This window comes from Anabrus simplex, chromosome 6 (genome assembly GCF_040414725.1).
Source record: "Anabrus simplex isolate iqAnaSimp1 chromosome 6, ASM4041472v1, whole genome shotgun sequence".
Lineage (NCBI taxonomy): Eukaryota > Metazoa > Arthropoda > Insecta > Orthoptera > Tettigoniidae > Anabrus > Anabrus simplex.
Window position 1 is genome coordinate 278000380 of NC_090270.1, and position 25698 is coordinate 278026077.

Sequence of the window (25698 nt, forward strand, 5' to 3'; positions counted from 1 at the left end):
TTCGTTATGCAAATACCAGTAACAATAACGTGCCCATCACAATTGAACCACAACAGCGAACATGACCAGCAGACAACACTTTTCTTCTATGAAGAATAGTAGTGTTATTTGTTTAACGCGAAATCAATTGATGCTGATTTTAAACGCCAAGATTCCGGAACTGTGTCACTCTGGATTTCCAGTAGTCTGCATTTATAGCTTGTAATAGTGAAATGGGCAGAGATTTACAAACTCTTACCACGGTTCTTTTATCTGCTGACACGGCTATGAAATTTTCCACCACCCAGGAAACGGATGACTTTGCTTATACAAGTCGACTATCATGATCTAGATCTTAGTTAAGATGCTCTATACGTAGGTGACCTGGATTCGACTCCTATCTCTATCAGGTATTTTGAATATTTTCTATGAGAGACTGGGACAGAGTGCATCAGTTATCGTGCCCGAAGGGTCAGGGGGCAGATTCTTAAATCTCACTCTCATGTACTCTACTATGTCGTCTTCTCAAGTGAAGGTCGGACTGATATCTGCGAGGTTCAGGAAGTAAGTTTCCTTAAAGTTTTACAGGCGAACGGCTAAAGATGGATCAGTATACAATTTCTCTATTTCGGCATCACTGATGTATTTTTCGACTTTATCACAAAGTTCGCCAGGCACTTTTCGTAGTGTAAAATGAATATCCCATTTGCTTTTCGATGGAGAGTGGAATCCTATTAGTTGAACACCTCTAATTGTTTCCACATTACACGTCTGCTTTCTCATCCCATTCCTTCAAAGGCATTAAGGGAGTTCTAACCGAGTTTTAGATTTAAAATTGGGAAATATATCGTTGTGAGTGTAAATGCTTTTATATTGAAATCAGGAGATCAATATATATATATATATATAACTAGTTTCCTTGTTGAGGGCTTTTGAAACCGGTGCTATAAGTTGGGCGTGGAATTTAAGTACCCCAGTTGTACAGGTGCATGTTTACCATTACCTCCTATTTCCAGCATTTACATTTTATCGTAGGTACAAAAGGTGAATTTTCTTTGAAAGTATTAGTTCCCTTAACATCAAATTTTAAGCAGAATTTCTTTAATAGTAACGAATTAATCCGAAATGAAAAATTAATGACAGTATAAGATGTTTCTACTCAAATAATTAAAAAGTATAAACTCAGGTAAAAATGTATTCTTAAAATTTGTTCAGAAATAAATAATTTTGTTAGAATACATTATTTCTCACACTTTGTGGACATATCAAAATAATTATATCAGTGCCATGGGTGGTTTAAGAAATTTCTAGAAACCAACAGGAAAAGAATGATACAAGGAGTATCTAAAAATTCTGGGAAAAGTGCCATATCTGAATGACGAAATGGCCCCAGTGCGCACGTATGTACATGGTTCCTCAGAGACATGGCGAGAGGTGCCTAGCACGTAGTAGGCCTACATATGATCGGCAAGGTAAACCCCCTGCCGTCAGTGGAACGTAGTCAGTGTCTGAGGTAATGCCCCAGTGAAATAGAGCAACGTGTGAACATCAAATTCTGCTACAAATTGGGGAGAACAGCGTTGGGGAGGCATGAAATGCTAGTGCATACAGGATGAAAACCGTGAGCACAAAATGCCCCTGCGTTCAGTACGATCCATGTGCGACAATTGTTGGCTCAGCGCGGCGTGACTGCGGATTTGTTACGCTTTCCACGCCTGAAGACGATCGCGAAACGCGATACAGATTTTTGTGCCACATTGTCAATGTGGATTAGGAGCTTTAGTATCTGTAAGATTTTTGGAAATGAGCTTGCTTTAGGACCAGTGGGAGAAAGGAGAAAAGAAAGAATTGTCACTTTTTTTGTTTCCAAATTTCTACTTCCATAGACAGAGGAGTATATTTGTCAATATTTTCCCCTGTATTTCTGTTGTAAATTGTGGTCATTCGGAATAGCGATGTCAGTGATATACGTGTGTTGGTTCTTTTTGTCTTTTAATATTATGTCTGGTCTGTTGTACGGAGCTGTTTTATCCGTTTGTATCATGCGAACCTAGTGAAGTTTAAAATTGTCATTTCCAATATATTTCATGGGGAATATTTTAGTAAGGCACCCTGTTGTGACGCAAGGATCTGGTCAGGGCAATTTCTTGGTGTATAACTTTGGCTACATAATTATATCTTATTATTATTATTATTATTATTATTATTATTATTATTATTATTATTATTATTATTATTAAACAGTTTTCAACAGAGGCTGACAGTATCTTTGCTTTTCCTCTCAAAACAGCAATCAGCACATCTATCACCAGACTTCACGCACGATAAGTAGGCTATATGTGGCTATCGACCAAGCACAGGATGTTCCTAAAGTCTTGCAACACACTTATTAATTTATTACACAAAACTACAAATGGTAAAGCTTTCATATATGTATGAGGAACATACAAACGGCTTTTTTTTCGGCGTTTGATTTCACAATGACTCAATAGCAACACCACGTACAAGTCGCCAAATGTCTACACGATAATCTAACTCTTGCCGCAACCTGCTGGAGCAGGATATTGTCGGAATCTTCTTGCATTTGCGGGAACAGCCGTTGCTCTACGAAATCATTTTTCCGGACCTCTTATGAATGCCTCAATTACACGGTTAACGGTCTCTTCACTCACTGCAGGAAGGACTTTCCTTATCTAAGGACACAAGCAACCACTACTCACAAATTTGGTATGACGGGCGAAAATAGCCATCCTGCTTGATGCTTCTTTACCGTATTTAGTCCTCAACTTCGGTTGCACATCTGCAACACTCTTATTTTTGGAAAATTCCAACATACAGGAAACACGAAAACTGTATGTATCATTTGTAGTTTTTGTGTAATATATTAATAAAAGTGTTAACAAACTTTAGCGACTCCCTGTATGTCCCAGTCTCTGTAATACGGCAAGAAAAACAGTAAGAAGAGGTAAATATTATAACTGCAGTGAATATGAACTTTGTATTTCCAGCTGGCACGAGATGGGCCTGTACGATCTGTCGGCCTCCATAGACCACATATTGAATTCAACGGGCTATAAGAAAATCTTCTACGTGGGTCATTCGATGGGCAACACCATGGCTTACGTGCTGCTCTCTTTGAAGCCAGAATACAATGATAAGATCCACTTGTTCGTAAATCTCGCGCCTGCTGTTATGATGGGCAACACACGCTCGTCTATTGTTCGGTTTATCGCTCCTCACTCGGACATGATTCTGGTAAGTCTATGTCTCTTCTACTGCCTGTATAGCAGGCGTGTAGCTTTATAGTAGACTCAGTAGTATAGTAAGAGTGACCCTTCAGAAGGACGCAAATATACTGTATATACCGGGTGGTTCACCAGTCCCTTATTTTTTCGGAGATAGGCAACCCAGACAACTCGTATAACCTAATTGATCCCTGTAATTTAGTTTTATGAACACCAAATAACATGAAATTTCTCCTTATGGTCAATAAAGATCTCCCCTACCTGTGTGTCATCACTGTAAATTGATCCATGGACCAAGCAAAGGAATATGTACTATGCACAATTTCGCGTCAAATACTAGGGGCCATTCTGCAAATATGCGATTTATTGCGCCTCGAAATAATACAGGTACCCGTAATACGATTGAATTAATAGGGTATGCCACATGCTTTGTAATGTAATGAACTTAAATGAGCACTTTAAATCATCATTGAAGACTTTGACACGGATATTAACCTTCGAGGTGGAACGGCCATGCTTCATTACTAAACCTCTAGGAAGCATCATGTATGTTGACTTCGGGACTGTGTCAGTTAAGGGCCGGTGCGCAACTTATGTGAGTTTCGGCAGCGTAGTGGTTCGAATCCAGCATGAGTAAAATTTTTGTAACGATAGAGGTGCTCCATTCTGCAGGAACACAAAATCAATGCATATTTGCTATTAGCTGCGCTCTGATTTGGCGTCTTTCCCCTATGGGAGGGTGGCGGAAGGACTGGGAAAGAAATCCATTTCCTCACGATGTATTCCTATAAGTCCGCCTCTGTGGTGTAGTGGTTAGTGTGTTTAGCTGCCACCCCCGGAGGCCCGGGTTCGATTCCCGGCTCTGCCACAAAATTTGAAAAGTGGTACGAGGGCTGGAACAGGGTCCACTCAGCCTTGGGAGGTCAACTGAGTAGAGCTGGTTTCGATTCCCTCCTCAGCCATCCTGGAAGTGGTTTTCCCGTGGTTTCCCACTTCTCCTTCAAGCGATGCCGGGATGGTAACTCACTTAAGGCCCCGCAAGGCCCCTGTTCAACAAAGCAGGTGAGGCCGCCTGGGCGAGGTACTGGTCATCCTCCCCAGTTGTATCCCCAGACCCAGAGTCTGAAGCTCCAGGGCACTGCCCTTGAGGCGGTAGAGGTAGGATCCCTCGCTGAGTCCGAGGTAAAAACCGACCCTGGAGGGTAAGCAGATTAAGAATAAGTAGAAGAAGTATTCCTATGAAGAGTATGTTGAATTGTTGCTAATTTATGAAGAAAGTATGGTCGAATTAATGTGTATGCCACGTGCTCCGTAATGGTAAAAAGTTCAATGAACACTGTAAAGTGGTCAACATTTTGAACACTTGTTACTCTGATTATGCAGAGCACAGTACTTCCTACCTACAGACGATCATGTCGCAGTCTACCCTGGCTATGTAACATCGGATAAAAACGGTCCTTTTCAGGACCAAATAGAAATTCACACTTTGGAACAGGATGATATGCGGCCGTATTACAGTCACTGTAAACGGCGTTAATCGAAAAAAAAAAGTGTACTAGCCTCTAGATTGAACCTACTACCACACAACAGTCATGCGTGATTTAACCACCTTGCTACCGCAAGCTGCGGTTGGCTGTTAGCACGTTGTAGCCCTTGTAGAAATTTTCTATCCAAACGTAAGATAGTGTTACTCGCAGCTGTGTTCGTTTTACATATTCATTATAGGCCTAGTTTACATAATAGAAATAACACTGCCGTTAATGATTTCTACCATATTCTCGAGCATTATATAAACGGTATGGTGTTAGTAAGGCCATAAAAAGCAGCTACTACTGTTTTTCGGATGACTACGATATACTCGTTAGTTGGGTTACCTACCTCCAAAAAAGTAAGGGGCTGGTGAACCACCCGGTATATCATTCTTTGTTTAGGAAACTGACCCTCAATGCAGTATTGTACGATTTTTATGTTTCGGAATACAAATGGTTCTTTAAAAAAAGCACGGACCCACGCACAGCCACCTCGGCAATCACGGCTACGTAGCTTTCCTTGGAGGCAAACTTCTCCCACAGCTCGGCCCTGTTATCTGTTGCACCCACTAACCATCCGTAAACGGTGACGAAGTTTACATGATATTTCTCCATGATATAATTTGATACTGGAACGTAGATTGCTTGCTTCTCAGAGCGAACGTCGTGCGACTGTTTTTCGCCTGATTCTAGACGTACTGTTGGTTCCAGTATAACAGAACGATCTCTCTGGCTAGTATATCTACCCTTTTCATTTTCAGTTAAACAGTTTTCTTCATATATTTCCCACCCGTTGTAGCGAAAGGCTTTTGCAATAATGCCGCGAATTGTGTGATGGTGAGTATTCTTAAGCAATAAGCCGAATGGACAGTAACCGAGAACATGTCCTAAAGTTTCAATCTCGCCACAATCACGCCTACAGTGGTTGTTCTCCTAGCTTCTACCATACAATCTTCTTACTTGGGACACGACTGCCATCATTTTGATGCTTTCAGTCCACTCTGATGTTGATGTTCTTCGAACCACTTCTTACATGTAACCATGTGGATGTTAAGGCTTATACATAATACTACTTTCCATTCCTGTTGAATGCAACCGTCTCCAAGCAAGCAATGGACGTTCTTGAACGATTGAGTGGTAGAGGCTCTCGCTATCTGTAACCTCGGCGCTGAGTGAGATAGAGTAATGTAGGGTGCCCTATTCCCGGCTAAAATGCCCCCGGGAATTAACCTGCTACTCCTTTCTGGTGCGAAATTTGTCAGAGCCGTGTATCTCTCCGAAAGCCGAAATCTCGTTTTCAGTCGCATGTAACGCGTAAACTATTACCTTCCTGAAGCTTTAGTTACAGATTCCTCAACTGTGTATATTTCTATTTACCATCTATGGACATTGATGATCCAATTGTCTGAATCCTTGTCGGAATAGTCAGCGGTAGAGACTTTCGGTTCAGAGAGTCCCGGGCTCGATTCTCGGCCGGATCGGGAATTTTAATTGTGTCTGCTTCATTCTTCTGGCACGGAGATTGGTGCTTGTCCCCACACTCTCCTCTTAGGACAACACACCACACTATCAGACACCATAGAAACACGCTATAATAATTACATCCCTCCACATAGGGTTGGCGTAAGAAAGGACATCCGGCCATAAAACTTGGTCAAATCCATGTGTGCAACACAGTTCGCACCCGTGACCCCATAGACGTTGGAAGAGTCGTAGAAGAGGAAGTAGCTTGAAGATCCTATTCCAGCTTATGTGACCTACAGGCTTCTTAAAATTGCATACATGTTTAGTAATACGTACGATTAAACAACTTGGGGTGAGTGGCTCAGATGGTAGAGCGCTTGTGTAGTACCGCGATGAATTGGAATGGGATTGTTAATAGGATGAGTGATTACACTAGGATGGACATTCGGCTTTAAAACCCCCGACAAAGTCCTAAACTGAGCCTGACTCTCAAATAAAAAGAATGATGGTGTAAAAACCAATGTTTACAAAATAACGGCCTTCCATCATGAGGTTTCTTCCACTGAGACCAATAGTGGTCCTCAGTGTTATTATTTATTTCAGGCAAGAGTCAATATGCCTTACTGGTAGAGTATTAATTGCAATCTGTTTTACGTCACACTGATACAGTTAGGTCTCATGACGACTATGGGATAGTTAAGCGCTAGGAGTGGGAAGGAAGCGACCATGGCCTTATTTTAACGTACAGTCCCAGTATTTTCTTGGTGTGAAAAGAGTAAATCACGGAAAACCATCTTCAGGGCTGCCGGCAGTCGGGTTCGAACCCACTATCTCCCGGATGCAAGCTAACATCTGCGTGGCCCTAACCTCATGGGCAACTCGCCCGGTAGTGAAATCGTGAACCCGTCCGAAGGTTGGGAGGTCAATAATAATAATAATAATAATAATAATAATAATAATAATAATAATAATAATAATAATAATAATAATAATAATAGGAAGCTAATATTAGGTAGGACCTGTCAAGGAAGGGAACAAATACTAAAGGCGACCCAACCAAGAACTCTATAAATACTGTGAAAACATCGCGGACATGGCCAGCAAGGGCCGCCTAGCATTTTATGGACTTGTCTACAGGATGCGTCTTGCCAGGTTGACCAACCAGTTTACTCGCAAAAGAGGAAGATCAAGTCGCCATGGTTGATAGAAGTGAGACAAGATCCGAGGGGACAGAGAGAGAATTCAACAACCGGACATCTCTCAGGAGGATGCTTAAACAAATGAGGTTCCAGGACAAAGCAGCAAGAAGGAAGACAGGTACCCTCTGGACAAATGAGAGAAAGGAACAACACTCCCAGAGGATGCGCAGTTACTGTGCAAATCAAAACCCACCCCAAACGCAATAGTTAAATATCGTGGTGCTTAGTCGTACTATACTATGTAATAATGATGATAATAATAATAATAATAATAATAATAATAATAATAATAATAATAATAATAGAGGTATAGAAGAAAACGAGGCCACAGAACTATGTACAAATAGAGGAATTTGGCACCGGGTAGTTAATTTGCAGAAGATTGCAGACAGAACGCTGAAAGGCATAACAGTCTATAAACCGGGCGAGTTGGCCGTGCGCGTAGAGGCGCTCGGCTGTGAGCTTGCATCCGGGAGATAGTAGGTTCGAATCCCACTATCGGCAGCCCTGAAGATGGTTTTCCGTGGTTTCCCATTTTCACACCAGGCAAATGCTGGGGCTGTACCTTAATTAAGGCCACGGCCGCTTCCTTCCAACTCCTAGGCCTTTCCTATCCCATCGTCGCCATAAGACCTATCTATGTCGGTACGACGTAAAGCCCCTAGCAAAGAAAGAGTCTATAATGATGTAATAATAATAATAATAATAATAATAATAATATCCGTCAGGTGATCATGATCGTAAAAGCATCAAGCCTTTATGGTTTGACACCGTGGTTAGCTGGTCCGAATCTCCTTGGTGGTAAAAGTCACTCAGAATGCTGGCCGATATGATAGTGTAGAATTTCTAGTCACTAGATTACCTGCCACAACCTGTGTTCAATTACATACTTCTCCGCAATTTTCGTATGGAGTCAGGGCATGTGATGCTGCTCATGGTGATTCATCTGTTGGAATGCGACTTTAAGCCTTGAGCAGACCCCTTGGTGTTATTTGACAGGCGTAGGCTACGTACCACACCGGGTTTTACCCTCTCTCTATCTCATTATTACCATCACACACACACACACACACACACACACACACACACACACACACACACACACACACACAGACGCGCAGGTCATGAATGGGCGTCAAATAGTAAGTCCTACGTCAGGCCTCTCCGGAATTTAAAAGCCACCACCACCACCATATCACATGATAATAATAATAAGAAGAAGAAGAAGAAGAGGAAGAAGAAGAATATTAATAATACAAATTGTATTGGTTATACGTCCCGTTACCATTGTAGGAGACGCAGAAGTACCGGAACTTTGTCCCACGGGTGTTCCTTTAACAACCGGTAATTCTACCGTCTGAACCACTGAGCCCGATCTATGATTTTAAATGCTTCAAAACAAATATTTCACTGGAGAAGTGGATATATGACAACTTTAAGGAGCTGGTTTGTGCTCAGAAGTAAGATGTGGTGAAGAGGAGGCAATTATTTCTGCGAGGAAGCAGTGCTACTGTATTACGCCCACGCAATACATGATGTTGTTGACTCCCTGCCTATTTGTTTTCCTTAAAAGTTTCTTACAATAATTTGATTACAATTTATTTATTTATTTATTTATTTATTTATTGTTAAGATGTCAATGTAACTTCAAAGATTTTCAATCATTGAAACACTAATTGTAACACCTATAACACTATAACGCTGGCCGCGTGGGGTAGAGGTAGCATGCCTGCCTATTACCCGGAAGCCCCGGCTGGATTCCCGGCCAGATCAAAGATTTTCACCTGATTCTGAAGACTGATTCGAAGACAACTCAGACGTGATTGGAATAAGTGAGGAGCTGTCTGACGGTGATATAGCAGCCCGGGTCTAGAAATCCAAGAATATCGGCCGAGAGGACTCGTTGTGCTGACCAAACGACATCACGTAATCTGCAGGTCTTCGGGCTGAGCTGCGATCACTTCGTAGGCTAAGGCCCTTTGGGGCTGTTGCACCATGGTGTTTGGTTTGGCTTGGTTTATAACACTATAACATACTGTAAAAACACACTATTAAACAATGAATGGCATAACCGTCTAATAAGTTCTAAATGTCAAGTTTTATAGTTTATGTTTCTACAGTTCTAAGCAATTTTCAGAACTGAAGAAAGTGTAATTTGATAAATCCTGATGATGTCCTTTCTAGACCAAAACTTGACATTCTTTGTTTAGCATCCTTTTTTATAGGTATTGTGACCGTACACAGGTCTCGGCTGACTGAATATGGGTCAGTGTGTTACTGGGTTTCGCTTTGTCGGCGAGGCGCGTGTTGCCTTGGCCAGGTGATAGAGAACCAGTTTCTGATTTGAAGGGGGTAGCTGGTTGATTGACAGAAAATAATAAAAATAAAAGCGAACGAGGGATGAAAATAACCAGTGTGTGTTCATCTGCAATTACATCGACTTGTAATAAATGAAATATTTATAATATCTTTGGTGGCGTGATATGCATAATTAAGAAGGTACACATGAATCATATTTGACTGAACCGTGTTAATAATGTATGCGTGAATTAAAAACATTAAAAACTGAATTTTTACTTGATTTCAACGGTATTTAGGCTAAAAAGGAAGGTGAAGTTATTTAATAAAACCCCAGGAGAATTCAGTATTTGAGTTAACTTCACATCCGACCACGAGTGCCACGCACGATATTTAAGGCAAGTCATAAGAGTACAAGCTCTCACATGCTCACATGTTCCTGGTTTATTCACTGCAGTCACTTCGTGTAGCGGATTTCAACGCAGAACGTCAATGGAATACTATCATCAGGGATAGTGGACTCATTCCTGTGTTCGACGCTTTCTACGACTTGAGTTAGTGCAGTAAACAGACGTAGAAATAGCAGATAAAATTTTTTAAGTACGTGTTCTTTTTATCCTAAATTACATGTGTGCTCAGGATTTCTTTTGATACATCTGGTACAAGTTATCTTCTATGCATTTGGTTATGTGTGACACTTTGATGGTGTTAATTCGTTATTTGGACAGGATTTCCACGTTGAGGATATATTTTTCCCTATTTATTGATTTTCCCGTAAGGTCATAATGCTAATTTTTTTGTTCATTTAATGACCAAGCGATAATAAGTTTTGTTCTTAGTTCTCACGAGGAGACAAGTGGGAAGACGTGAACAGATATACTTGACTTCTCGAATTAACTTTTAGAAAACAAAGGCAAATTCAAATTTTCATTTCTATGTTAACAAAATTGTTGATGAACAGAATTTCACTCAGATTGTGTCAAGCTAGTAAAATTAATTAATTAATCTTGGATATTTTTATTATACACTTTATTAAAATGAATGCATTTTTTCAGATTGTTCGAGGAATGCTACGCAAGACCTCATTTTTTAAAATTAACTCGACTTTAAATTACTAAATGAATGTTTCAAACGAAGAAAAGCAATGTTATGTTCAAACACTTTGTTTGAATGGTAGGGAAATTAAGTTACGTGTACCATCCCATTTGTTTGTATTTTTGTCACATCAAGAGCAATAGTAATTAACGTAAAGTAGCGATCATGTTCATTGTCATAGATGTCAGGATGGCTAATATTTATTTTCATTGAATAAAAGTGTGATATGTTCTATATTTCAAACATTCTTATTTTTCGAACCTTATGTCAATCCTGCCACTTGCATTTTTTTAAAGTCAGCGGTCCTGTTGAACTGAGCACCCCTGGGGTGTCTCTTGTTCACCGGCAGACCTAGTACGGGGACAGTATGTTATAGTGTTACAGGTGTTATAATTAGCGTTCTACAAACTGAAAAGCATCGAAGAAACATTTCGTTGCATTATTACTCTGAATTTTCTTTAATTGTTTACAGTCTGCTATAGACAACTCGAACTTACCAGAACTCCTTCCATATAGTACTCTTCGCGCAGCTGTGGGCTACCTGATGTGTCGAGATGGTGTTCCTTCACAACCACTGTGCTTGGACTTTCTTCACGCTGCATACGGCTACAGCAATGGCATTAACAAGGTGAAAAAGACTCCTCTGTTATTTTCTTATAACCAGATCCCTTACAAGTTAGAATGGAAACCAATTTACCTGTTAGGAACTTTCGTCTAACCGCTATTCCGCAATGTAGCGAAATTAGGGCTTCTAAAAAGCCGCGACCCTAATGTTTATACAAATCTCAAAACAGAACTGTTGTCCGGGTAGTCTATACTTGTAATTTACTTTGGTATATTTGCATCCTAACCTATTACAGCCTAAATATCTGGGCTCTGCTTATAACATAACATATTTTGTATCAAAAATTAAGTTCCCTGAAGGAAACCGTAATTTAGTTTTATCGATTGAAAATTGTTGTTGATAAATTTAACCATAATAGGTATTTGATTTGATCCTGTACTCACTTGTCTAAAACTATTAAAGAAACTATTTAAAACAGTTTGTGTTGGTTCCACCTTGTCAATACAATTTTAATAATTGAAAATTATTTATTCATTCATACATGTTTCAGGTACATTATGCATTCCGTTCATTAGTGCAGTCAAATCAAAGAATAAAAGCAATATAACACTATATTTTGTTTAGCCCGCAATTTAAGGAAATATTATATCCTAATTCACCATATGAATGAATAAACAAACATTAGTGAAATACTATGAAAATTATCATTAACAAAAATTTTGATATTTTGATGATGTTGAATGAGAATACTTAAATAAATTCAAGATCTTCAAGTTTTCTTTCCTTAAATGATTAAACGCTAATTTATACAATAGGTTCGCATCTGTACTTCTTTCATTTAAAGAACATGTTAGTGCAGTCAAATATAAAAGGTACTCGACAATGGGAGAGCATATGGTTGAAAAGAAACATAAATTTACAGACATTTCTAATGACGTGGAATTAATACATTCGGCCAAAAACGTAAAATTCATGAATGTTTTAGAAAGTTTAGAAATGATCTTGCAAAAAAAAAACAACCAGACATTGAATCAAGCTTAAATGAAATAAGTACATACGAGCGTTTAGTCATTTAAGGAAGAAGAACTTGAAGATCGTAAATTTATTTAGGTATTCGCACTCAACATCATCAAAATATTAAAATTTTATAGGCCTACAATAATAATTTGCATAGTATATCACTAATGTTTGTTTAATAATTAATATGGTGAATTCGGTAAATAATACTTCTTTAAATTATGGGTTAAACAAAATATAGTGTTATACTGTTTTTATTATTTGATTTGACTTCACCGATGAAGGGAATGCATAATGTTCCTGAAACACGTACGAATGCTTAACTTTCAATTATTAAAATTGTATTGACAAGGAGGACCCAAAACAAACTATTCTGAATAGTTTCTTTAATAGATTTAGATTGCTAATATTAAAAACAATTAACCTCTTTAGGCTTCTTCAGTTAGGAATTTCCAGCGTTTCACCCCAGAGTAGCAGTGGGCTCGTCCGTTGGACTGCCACACCTTTGCAAGGCTCTCGTGGCTAGTGAGCTATTGAGACACCTCTGCAAGAAAGGACAATGATGGTGCACTGGAGGGAATATGTACCTCTACCAGGAGTAAACAAAAGTTTTTGCCAGTTTTTGTGGTAAAGGAAACACGTAATGTTCAGGGGAAATTGATTTCTTGTTTATTCAACCTGTTGGCCATTGGCTTCTACACACTTCACCCACCTTTCAGGTAAGTTATGAGCACCATGCCAGAGAAACTGCTTGTCTTTTGTGGCAAAACATTAGCCGAGCCATTTTCTAACTTCCTCGAAATTTCTGAGTACTGCTGTGCGAGCGCGTGCCCCATTGATGCGAAGAGATGTTAGTCACATGGCGCCAGGTCGGGGCAGTACGGCGGGTGCGGAAGGATGTCGCATCCAAGCGATTTCAAGGTATCCTTCACTGGTTTTTCTGTGTGAGACGGCGCATTGTCGTGTAACAAAATCACTTTGCCATTCCTTCTGGCCCATTCCGGTCGTTTTCGATCAATGCATGAGTTAAATTAATCATTTGTTGACGATAGTGTCGTGCATTAACGGTTTCTCCGGGCTTCAAGACTTCATAGAGTCTTCGCACTTTTGTGGTCTACCAGAGCACGCACGTCTTCCACCACGTTTAAACTGTCGAATCTATGTCTCACATGTTTTACTCGATGGAGCGTGCTCACCAGCAAATAATGACTTTCCACAGACTTTTCCGCAAATATTCTTTTTTCAGACACAAACACGGACATGATCACTTAATGTTACAACACAGACGCTAGTGTTTGGTGGCTCAACTTGTGAGTGTTGGTAGGTTAATGTCAGACGATCAAACTGACCTTGTGTCAAATTCATACGCTGCGTACTGTTCACTGGCACCATGTCTTAATAAAACCAGAAAAGACATATGCGTACACCTAGTAAGTCCCTGCATTTTGTTTTTATATAGAAAATTTAAATAAATACTTTAAAGGTGATCTTAAAATCTCATCAAAAGAAATACAATGAAATCGCACGATTTAGATATGCCGTATAATTGTACTTCTCTATAGGTTAAAAGCCGGCAATACAATATAACACTATCTTTTGTTTAGCCCGGAATTTAAGGAAATATTATATCCTAATTCACCATATGAATGAATAAACAAACATTAGTGAAATACTATGAAAATTATAATTAACAAAAATTTTGATATTTTGATGATGTTGAATGAGAATACTTAAATAAATTCAAGATCTTCAAGTTTTCTTTCGTTAAATGATTAAACGCTAATTTATACAATAGGTTCGCATCTGTACTTCTTTCATTTAAAGAACATGCTAGTGCAGTGAGTGAGATGGGGAAAAAAAGGAAGCGGCGTTGCCAGTTTTCTTCTGATGTGCAGTGTTTATTTGTTTCAAGTTTGCTGCTCGCTTCATATTTGTTTTGGGTTTGACCAATTGAGTTTAACGTTGTGGCGACGATGAGATAGGAAAGGGCTAGGATTGGGAAGGAAACGGCCGTGGCGTTAATTAAGGTAAAGCCCCACCATTTACCTGCTGTGGAAATGAGAAACCACGAAAAACCAGGTTCAGGGCTGCTGGTTGCACCACTGCGTGCTATATTAATGTTATAATTTTAAAGAAATTAAATATGAGTATCCCCATCACCAAACTTTACGCGGCGCCACTAATTGACTATTAATTTTTGTCTGTGTTATATGAAACATGGACGTCGTTTTTGCAAACTTCGTTTTGATATATCTCTTTTATACAAATGTTGATTAAGAAGAAAAGGTACACGGTTTTCTGCCTTGAACTGGAGTACCGTGACACTTTTGTTAGGATTTCATATTTCAATAATCTCAAATTAGTAGTCTGCTGATGGTTGTGAACCCGGGAATCACATCTGCATGGTTCACCCTCTCCCTTTAGGCTGATGACACACGGAGCGGTTTTTGCCGAGTCGGCAGCCGCGTCGGCCACCGCCTGTGATTGATACACAGAGCGGTTTTTGCCGACTGTGACGAAACCACTGCCTGCTTGAACTGCATCTAAAATGACTGCTTATAAGCAGTCATCGGGTGCGTATCGAGCAGGCAGTGGACAAAACACATTAGTGAGCGTGACGTTAGGTGAGGAAGCTAGCTAAAATTACCGAAAAATAAAGGATTGTTCTTATTCTTATTCCAAAAGACTACTTACTCTATATGTCCTTTTACGTGTATATTATTGAATTTCAAAGATACTTCATGATATCTAATACAAGAATACCTACCAATGATGCAATCGCCGCGTAAATTCAGCCACGCCCGACTAGAGCGAAGCTTCGAATAAAGACTTTCCAACAAGTGTTCTTATCCTGTAGACCCATACCGGAGAAGCCCGCCCGTGAAGTCTCCCTCCTCAGGAAACTAAGAATCCCATCAATGTTTTGTTGGCCACAGAATTGGATGAGTTTGACCACTGTACATCGGTAACCCTGTAGTTTGTGCCACTGGGGAAGTTGTTCTGTTTCCGGCGGCATGGTGAAGTTTGCTTTGGAGCGCGCATGTTGAGTGGGTGAGATGTCGCTACAAATTATCCGCTTCTTGGTTGGACAATTCTGAATAGCTTCTCAAAACCAGAACGTTCCCCGTTCGAAGCAGGCTATGAGAAGTTGTTACCTTAGCAGGCAAATTCCGGGGTTTATCTTAATTAAGGCCACGGTCACTGCCCTTTTCCATCCCACCATCACCGGAAACCTATGTGAGTTAAACACCTAGTAATCTACGATACTGACAGTGGCGGATCAAATGTGAACGATCAGGCGCCACAAACGAAGTCAGCAAAGTTTATTTCAAATGTGATTTCCAAACTTCCCTAAGCTATTGTCGCCCTGATTAATTAACCTGTGAATATCCTGACAACGTTGTTCGAGAAAATGCGCCGGCCCTTCATTGCCTTATTCAACGGACCAAAGGTATGGAAGTCGCATAGTGATAGTAGATCAGGGCTATACCGTGGTTGTACCAACACTGTCCACCCAGTTGTTGCCGGCGTGTTCTTTGTTATATCTGCCGTATATGGCCATGGGTTGTTATTCAGCAAAACCATTACAGGCGACGTTTCATGGACAGTGTTGGAATACACATCCTATATCCCTGATGGAAACACTTGATGAAACAATGGAACAAGTACTTGTATAACTATAGAGATTACTTTTGAAACAAACCTTGTTGATTTCATTTTGCAGCCCTTACGGTCGGAGCGTCATCAAGAACTTTTGGACACTTCATACAGATCATCGGTTCAAGTAAACTCATTACGTCCCCTCCAAGAAGACATTCTACTTTTCAAATGTTGTCATAATGGAATTATAACATTTCTTGTTTAGTTAGGTAGAATGTTCAATGGAGGAATGAATGGATTGCCAACATACATTTGTAGTGATTTAATTGGAAACAGTCCTGTAACCGGTTTTGACCTGCTATGAAGAACATAACTTCCCTCAATAGGGTCCGGAATAACCACGGAATATGTGCTGAATGAGCTAAATCACTATTCAAATAGTTCCCAGTGTGACTGTAGTGCTCCGTTACAATCAGTTCACCACATTGTACCTGAATGTGAGAGAAGTGCATATCAGGGAAATCGGACCAATTTCCTATTGGGAACACCTGCAACCGTAGATTGTATAGGATATTAAAACTTAAAGATATAAGCCTACCATGTCATGGTAAGGTAAGGCTGTATTCCGGCCGAAGGCAGGTCCGAACCTCCGCAGAGGTGTGCCTGAGCCGGAGTTTACCTACGGTAGGGTGGCCAGTTCTTTTCCGCTCCTCCATTTCCTTAACCCTCCCCCCCCTACCAACAGCGTGTGGCAACCCATCCCAATCTTGATCACGCCCAATGTTGCTTAACTTCGGAGATCTCACGGGATCCCAACACGGCTGCGGCCGTTTGCACCTTGTCATGAGTCACTGTAAATTTGTATATACTATGGTCCGGAACAACGTGAACCGTTATGAGCATTCGAAGGTTGCCCATACTGACACATAATTTGAAAAAAAAAGTAATTCGATATCTTGCACCGTTGTCATTTTATCAGCTGCTGAACTCAGCCAATCAGATCGCTGCGTGGGTGAATTCAGACGGGCTTTGCGAGGCGATGTTGCTAAATCTGCACTTGGCTTAAGTCCGGCTTGAGAGCCATGCTGAGAAATTAGCATGAATCACTCGTGGGTTTCAGCCGATATCACTGTAGTGTACGTGTTGAACTACGATCCTGTCAGTTTGGAGGTCCGTGTTCAAATACCTCCCCTGACGAAGATTTTCCTTTGATGGTGTTCAAAACACGTTTTAAGCCACGTGCAGGTTTAGCAACACCGACGCGCGAAGCGATCTTATTGGCTAACTTTAGCAGCTGATGAAAATTATAATGGTGTGAGATATCGAATATTTTTTTCAAATTTATCAGTGTGACCAACCCTTTAACGCAAGTATACCCGATTCACGTGGTTTCCAACCACCCTGTATGCATATCTTGTACGCTTTGATTTAGGTCATACGATAAAATAATTGATAAAGCCCGGATTTTTATGCATTAACAGGTTAGATTGCAAACTAATTTCGTCAGTAGGAAGTGTCAGACATACGCTCTTCCATAATGTACCAAGAGTAACATAAATTTTAGGGGTCCTGATGGGCCGTACCCCCAATGTTTATGCAAACCCCATAGCATAACCGTTGTGAAGGTAGATGATAACTTCTACTCGCTTTAGTAAGTTTCCATTCTAACCTATTAATGCATCAAAATCCGGACTCTAATAATTAATAAATGCGGCCCTTTTTCAGTCTGCAGTTGATCCTCCCTGATACCAAACATGCATTATAAATTTCTATAACTGAAGTGGTTGTTCATACAATATATCTTAATGACGTGGAGTATAAGATAGGCCTGATGTCTGGTTGTCTAAATAACTGTTTCAGACAAAGATCCCCTTTTATCTGTCACACCTTACGATGGGAGCATCATCAAGAACTGTGCGGCACTTCCTACAGATCATCGGTTCAGGTAAAGTCTTTACGTTCTCTCCAAGGGGACATCGTACTTTTGAAATAGTATCATAATGAAATATTAATGTCCTGATTAGTAAGGTTGATAGTTATCCGGGATTATGATCCTGAAAAATGCTGGCGTGTTTTCTGTTAAGTATGTATGAATCTAGTTTTGTCCACGCAACGAATTCCAGTTTACTTCTTAACGTAAGACACGTTTAGTGTTATTAGAAGTGGTATAGGGCTCGGCTCGCTGGTTGAATGGGTATTATGGAGGCCGTCAATTTAGAGAGTCTCGGGCACGCTTCCTGCCAAGGTCTAGAATGTTAACCACATCTAATCTATTACCTCGACTTCGGGAAAAGGGTTTTCTTGTTGTTCCAATACACTCATCCTTATGTACATACAACACATGCTGTGGGCTTGAATTCGGGAGATAGTGGGTTCGAATCCCACTGTCGCAGCCCTGAAGATGGTTTTTCGTGGTTTTCTACTTTCATATCAAGCAAATGCTGGGGGTATACTTTAGCGCCACGGCCGCTTCTTTCCAACACCTATCCCTTTCCTTCCCTATCGTCGCCATAAGACCTACATGTGTCGGTGCTACGTAAAGCAAGTTGTAAAGGAAAACGCACTACATCACCAGCCACTACAGGAACACGCAGTAGTGAATGCAACCCTCCATACAGGGCTGGTGTCAAACAGGGTATCCGGCCTTAAAACATGGCCTATTACACATCTGTGTCACAGTTCTCACCATGATATGAGAAAAAACGTTGGAAGAAGACGAAATGAAACAGAGGTTGGTAGGCTGGTAACTTAGTATAGGGAAGAAAGTATATGTCTATCCATTAGTTCCTCTTCCTAATACGGGGTTAGGGTTGTGGTGAGATGAAATGTATTACATGTTTTTACGGCCGGATGCCCTTCCTTACGACAACCTCAGTTGAGGAGTTAATGAAATGAAATGAAATGAAATGAAATGAAATGAAATGGCACATGGCTTTTAGTGCCGAGAGTGTCCGAGGACATGTTCGACTCGCCAGATGCAGGTCTTTTGATTTGACGCCCGTAGGTGACCTTCACATCGCGATGAGGATGAAATGACGATGAAGACAACACATACACCCAGGCTCCGTGCCAGGGGAATTAACCAATTATGGTTAAAATTCCCGACCCTGCCAGAAATCGAACCCGGGTTCCCTCTGACCAAAGGCCAGCACGCTAACCATTTATCCATGGAGCCGAACAAGATGAAATGAATGAGGGTGAATTAAATTTGGAGAGAAGGAATTGGCATTTTCCTGGAAGTGAAATTGGGAAACCACAGAAAACCATTCTTCGGACGGCCGATTGTGGGGTTCGAGCCCACTCATCTCCCGAATGCAGAGTTTGGCTCTATAGCCATAGCACGTTAACACGCACGGCTACTCCCCTAGGTTAATGTGGGGAAGGAAGGAAGTAATCAAATTACTCAAAATTACATCATGATAACTTGACACAGTCAAATCTAGTAGGATATTTCTAGTTGCTTAACGTCGCACTGACACAGACAAGTCTTATGGCGACGATGGGATAGAAAATAACTAGGAGTGGGAAGGTAGCTGCCGTGGCCTTGATTAAGGTACAATCCAGCATTTGCCTGGAGTGAAAATGGGAAACCACGGAAAACCATCTACAGATATGCCGATAATGGGGTTCGAACCCACTATATCCCGGCTGCAAGCTCACAGCTGCGCGCCCTAACCGCACAGCAATCTCGCTCCGTAAATCTACTAGCAGTGGTCGGCCAGTGACCTCAGCTTTGATTTTTACATAGACCTAATTGGTGGTACCAGAGTCATAGGCATGCGATCTTTAATTAGTATACACGGTAAAATGTAAAATTCGAAAAACAAGGAGGGAACATTTCTTTACAAAAATCCATCGTACATTATATTGGCGACGATACAAACTATGTGACATTTGGTGAGTAACTAGTGACAATATTAATCGGGTATTACTCTTCGATATTATTCTAATTGTGTTATGTATTTGAATATTTTCTAAGCTACGTAAGTTAGCAATGTCATTCATTACTTGAGTGAATTCTCTAAACAAAAGTAATTAAGTGATAATTATAAAAACGGAAGGACGTGCGTCGTTCCCAACTTTTGTTGCAAGTTCCTTTACGATGCACCGACATAGACAGGTCTTATGGCGACGATAAGACAGGAAGGAACTAGGAGTGGGAAGGAAGCGGCCGTGGCCTTAATTAGGCACAGCCCCAGCATTTGCCTGGTGTGAAAATGGGAAACCACGGAAAACCATTTTCAGGGCTGCCGACAGTAGGGTTCGAACCCACTATCTCCTGAATACTGGATGCTGGCCGCAATTAAGCGACTGCAGTTATCGAGCTCGGTACTCCCAACATTTAATCTGGACATGGTAACCAGTGTGTTACTTAGAAATCAGACCTTGGGGTTGATGTACCATAAATTTTGTGAAAAAATTAGCCTGTAGCTAAACAGACCGTACGGTGTGGTAAATTCGCTGAGAAACAAGTAGATATCGTACTCATGGACCATCCAAACAATTAGGCCTACCCTACTCCTATCCGTGAAGTGGTGAATCTTTGCTAGGTATAAGGACGTGTAAGCTGAGTCATACAGCTCACTAAGGTGTCTGCAGTTCGAAATTCGGTCATCACAAGTGGAAATTTCGGAATATATAAACATCTTCAAATTGGTGTAATTACTCTTCATACTGCTAACCATTGACTTTGCACTAGCACATATAGGCTTTTGACGGCGCAAACGGCTGATATTAAGAATGCAGGAACCGTGTTCAGGGCTATCGACAGTTGGGTTTGAACCCACAGTCTCCCAAAAATAAACTTCCAATTTATGCTCCGTGCCATATTTCAAATCTCTCGATGACATAAAGCAGGAAACTTGTCGTTTATTTATTTATTTATTTATTTATTTATTTATTTATTTATTTATTTATTTATTTATTTATTTATTTATTTATTTATTTACTTTTTCGTTTATTTATTTATATTTATATACTTTAACGATATGCTGGGATGAGTGGCTCAGACTGTTGAGGCGCTGGCTTTCTGACCCCAACTTGGCAGGTTCGATCCTGACGCAGTTCAGTGGGATTTGAAAGTGCTCAAATACGTCAGCTTCAAGTAGGTAGATTTACTGGCACGCAAAGGATCTCCTGCGGGACTAAATTCCGGCACCTTGGCGTCTCCGAAAGCCGTAAAAGTAGTTGGTGGGACGTAAAGCCCATGACATTGTTATTATTTATTTATTTATTTATTTATTTATTTATTTATTTATTTATTTATTTATTTATTTATTTATTTATTTATTTATTTAATTATTTTTCAGGCTCGTTTCGGCACATGAGTTACGGCCCGGAAGTAAATATGCAAATGTATGGGTCACTGGAACCTCCTGAGTACAACTTGTCTTTGGTGACTGTTCCTTCAGTTCTGGTACACGCTGATGGAGACATTGTGGTGGACTCGGATGTAAGTATGCGCAGAAAAGTATTTCATGACCATCATTCATTTATTCATACGCTCATATTTACAAGATTTTCTTTTCCATTTCGAGCTGGTTATCTGTCCCTTACATTGTATTTCCTCGTTAACGACGGGCAGGGCTTTGGAAGCAGCAAGTGAGAATGTTAGTAGAGCAAGGTTCAGTCGTAACGTAACCTGTTTCTACTTGTCGCACCAATAAGCTACATGAGTTTATTTCAATTACTAATGATGGTGATGGAGAACCCATGAGTCTTCTCTATGTGGAGTGAGCGCTACAATACCTAGGAGAGTTATTAAGTTCGTGGTCTGGCCGTCTAATGTCACTATGTAGCACTATAACGGAGATTTCGCACATTAGGGCGTCGCCGTGACGGTTCTTCGCTAGTCCCAGCAAAATGCATTTGCGTGCATACAGTATAAGCAGAAGTGAGGGGTAGTTGAATGTCAGCGGCGGAACTTGAGAATGTCGTAGTTTGAGCAATGGGCAAATATTAACTTCTGCCAATAATTAGGCAAATCCGCTAGGGAAACGTTTCAGATGATGAAGTCTAAATTGCCAGGATCACCACGACGGGAAAAAGACGCGAAAAGGCAGGTCAAAAGATATGTGATCCTTGAACTGTTAGCGCCAGTCCACGAACATATTGACTGAATGTAGTACACACCCACAGCTGTACATTGTGTTATCTACACTGTAAGCATCAGTTCAAGATGTTATATGGACTGTAGTACATACGTGTACGCCCTATTGCCTACACTGGAGGCGCCAGTCCGCGAATTTAATGAGTGTAGTAGTATTTCAGGGACATTGTGTCGGCTCCATAGGTCCGACTCGTTGGCTGAATGGTCAGCGTACTGGCCTTCGGTTCAGAGGGTCCCGGGTTCGATTCCCGGCCGGGTCGGGGATTTTAATCGCTTATGATTAATTCTTCTGGCTCGGGGACTGGGTGTATATGTCCGTCCCAACACTCTCCTCATCATATTCAGACAACACACTACACTACCAACCACCACAGAAACACGCAATAGTGCTTACATCCCTCCATAGAGGGTTGGCGTCAGGAAGGGCATCCGGCCGTAAAAACAGGGCCAAATCCACATGTGCGACGCAGTTCGCACCCGCGACCCCACAGGTGTGGGAAAAAGCGGCAGGAAAAGAAGAAGAAGAAGATTGTGTCGGCTCCATAGCTAAATGGTTAGCGTGCTGGCCTTTGGTCCAGAGGGTCCCGGGGTTGATTCCCGACCGGGTCTGGGATTTTAACCCTAATTAGTTCATTCCAATTGCTTGGGGGTGGGTGTGTGTGGCGTATTCAGCATTAGAAATCATCCTTGGTAGGACCTTCTTCTTCACAGACACGCAGGTCGCTTTAATAAGCCGTAGACGAGAAAAACACCCGCACCAGGCCTCTCCGGATGCTATAAGACATTATTATAGGGATATTGTAGTAACTGTATCGATGTTCGCAACAACTGCTTCATGTTGTCCGTTGTGTTTCAGAAGTGCAACAGTGAAATTCAATACGGGGTTGTCATAGATTTTGAGAAACGAGGAACCCGTTATTGTTTTCCATTTAGATTTCTGATTCAGGACTGCATGATCACACGAGCTATAAGAAAAGTGGCGACAACGGCCAGTTATACCTGTAATAGGAGGTGTAGAGATGAATCCTCGCCCCGGATTTCGAGGATTATATTAAGGTGGAAAGCTTTATAATCATTAAGAAATGAATATAATTAGGGATTGAAAATAACCAAATAGGTTCAGTGCTCCATGCTATCAATATAGTATTGATATATAGTATCTATAAGCGCGTGCAGTGGTTTACGTTGCTAAGAAATAGTGGCTGTTCAATGGCACTCATCATTTCCAGAACGGGAAAAGACGAAAGTAAAAAGAAAAACTTATTGGAAGGAGTCTTGAAACATGAACAACCTTCTGTAGTAAAGGAAAAAAGCACTTGAATATTCTATTAAATACCTACAAATTACTTATGGCAGAAGAAAAAGCTGTTTACCTAAGTGAGGCTCTAAAAGTACGCGCACTAACAAACTATGAAATAGTAGGAACATAGTCTGTTCAGAGGGAAACTTAATAGGTGAATATAAATCACGGGGAATGGATTTAACACTTCGGACAGCTATTAAATGGCGAGAAGAATTGAAAACGTAATGTAGAAAGGGGAAAGGGCTGCAGTTTCGAGGCTATTGGAGTGTATTTTACCTACTTAGGATGGGGGAATTTCAGTTAATAAAGTAAATGAATTATTGAGAAGGGGCGAAGAGGGAAAGCAGAAACAATTTCAAGCATCAGCAATGAATTTTTGAAGGCAAACTGCATCATTGAAAGGATAGCAAAAATAAATTTTCGATAGAGAGAGATTACCAAAATTATGGCAGGAGGGAATCATATTCGCTATATGTACAAGACGCAATAAGAGATCAAATCCAATTAACTATAATAGGGATAGCGTTGCTATATGTGATAAATAAGATATACACAGCCACGTTGGCAAAAGAGGCTAATGCACCTGGCAGACAGGTACTCGATTCTGTGGAGACTCCAATCAGGATCCAGAAAGGAAATGAGGACAAATTATAACGTACTATTAGTGGAAGCCATAATGAAGAAGGAAGTAGGTAAACTGTACATTACGGCAATCGACTTAGAGAAAGCTATTGATTCGGTGAGTTCATTTAAATTTCGAGTATGTATTTTCAATTGCTCTTACCACCTTCCTTGATACTCCGGTTTGGCTCATATAAGTGGTCACTGAAAGCATAGCAAAAATAATATACGTGGATATGAGCCACATCGGAGTATCAAGGAAGATGGTAAGAGCAATTGAAAATACGTACTCGAAATTTAAATGTTACACCAGATAGATGCTGGGGCTGTACCTTAATTAAGGCCACAGTCGGTTCCATTCCATTCCTAGTCCTTTATTATCCATCGTCACCATAAGAACTATGCGTGTCGGCGCGACGTGAAGCAAATTGAAAAAAAACACCTCTCAGTGAAGATAGACTCATGCTCCTTCGTAATATTCTATACAAGTTTTACAGTTTATTTCATTTATGTGTCCAGGACATGAACATATTAAAGTACGAACACACTTTAGATATTTGGTAGAACATGGAAGGAGCCTTCTTGAATGACCGAGAATTTGTACAATTTTGACGCATTATAATCACGAAAGCTTCAACGACTGGAAGCACCGCTGCGCATGCAGTATCTCACGCATATTCCTTGACTACTAGGACACTAAGCGATGTTTTGTGTAGTATTCTTTGTGTCTAATGCACTTGTATTATACAGTAAGTTCGTTATTTCATATATATATATATCAATATATCATCATTGTTTCTAGAGGGACGTTTTTGTGGGTTTATATTCTGGCTTGATTAACTTTTGTTCAGACAAAATGTCTCAAAACTACATGTTTAATATTAACAAGTTAAAATATTCATCATCTTCTTATTATTCTTGTATCATATCCTCATTGGATATCGGCTGTCATCAGGGCGATATGGTTTAGCAGCTAGGGAAAGAATGGGGGGGGGGAATTACTGAGCCCATACCATTTGAAATCTCTCTATTAAATATAAATATAAATAATAATAACTAATGGAATTTGGGAGCCATAAATATACAAATAAATAATTCTTAAACTTTGCCGGCTGTTGAAACTCATCTTCAGGGTCGTTGCCTTGTGACAAGGAGATCTGTATCACTTGATACCTAAAAAATTAATATTGGAAAAGGAGTCCATCTGGTAATTTCCCCCCACCCATAGAAATTAAACAGAATATATATTAATCTCATACAATATACTTAGTCAATTAAACCTGTATTTACCTAGAAATCCGAGCAGAGCTCGTCGTGATACACCCTTGAACGTATATAACAAAATAAAGAGAATATTGATATAAATAATAAATGTCTTAATTTATGAAATAACTCTCTCTCAATAACTGGTACTCAGTTTATTCCGCAACGCAAAATATTCACACGCAGTCATGACTCATTTTTCAAGAATGGACTCCACTTTGCTGATGGCGTTGGTATAGTTTGAAAAGGCCCAACACGTTACCTTACGTAGACTCTCCGTAGAATTATATATGGCTAACATTCATAACCATAGAATGTTGTTACACTCCAGCATCTTTCTCCCTGGTTCCTTCAACAGCAGATCTCGAACTCCCAACATGGCATGGGACATCTTCCCACAACTCGTACAAA

General features: G+C 40.4%; 1 protein-coding gene across 1 annotated transcript in view; it reads left to right on the forward strand.

Moving 5' to 3' along the window:
* Nucleotides 1-21657, forward strand: part of LOC136875979 (uncharacterized) — a 328986-nt gene extending 307329 nt beyond the window's left edge. Inside the window, exons 16-21 of the mRNA XM_068228285.1 lie at nucleotides 2988-3234; nucleotides 11326-11426; nucleotides 12824-12875; nucleotides 17852-17936; nucleotides 21301-21443; nucleotides 21529-21657. Coding sequence (XP_068084386.1) covers nucleotides 2988-3234; nucleotides 11326-11426; nucleotides 12824-12875; nucleotides 17852-17936; nucleotides 21301-21443; nucleotides 21529-21657 — 757 coding nt within the window. The remainder of the gene's footprint in view (nucleotides 1-2987; nucleotides 3235-11325; nucleotides 11427-12823; nucleotides 12876-17851; nucleotides 17937-21300; nucleotides 21444-21528) is intronic.
* The last annotated feature ends 4041 nt before the right edge of the window (nucleotides 21658-25698 follow it).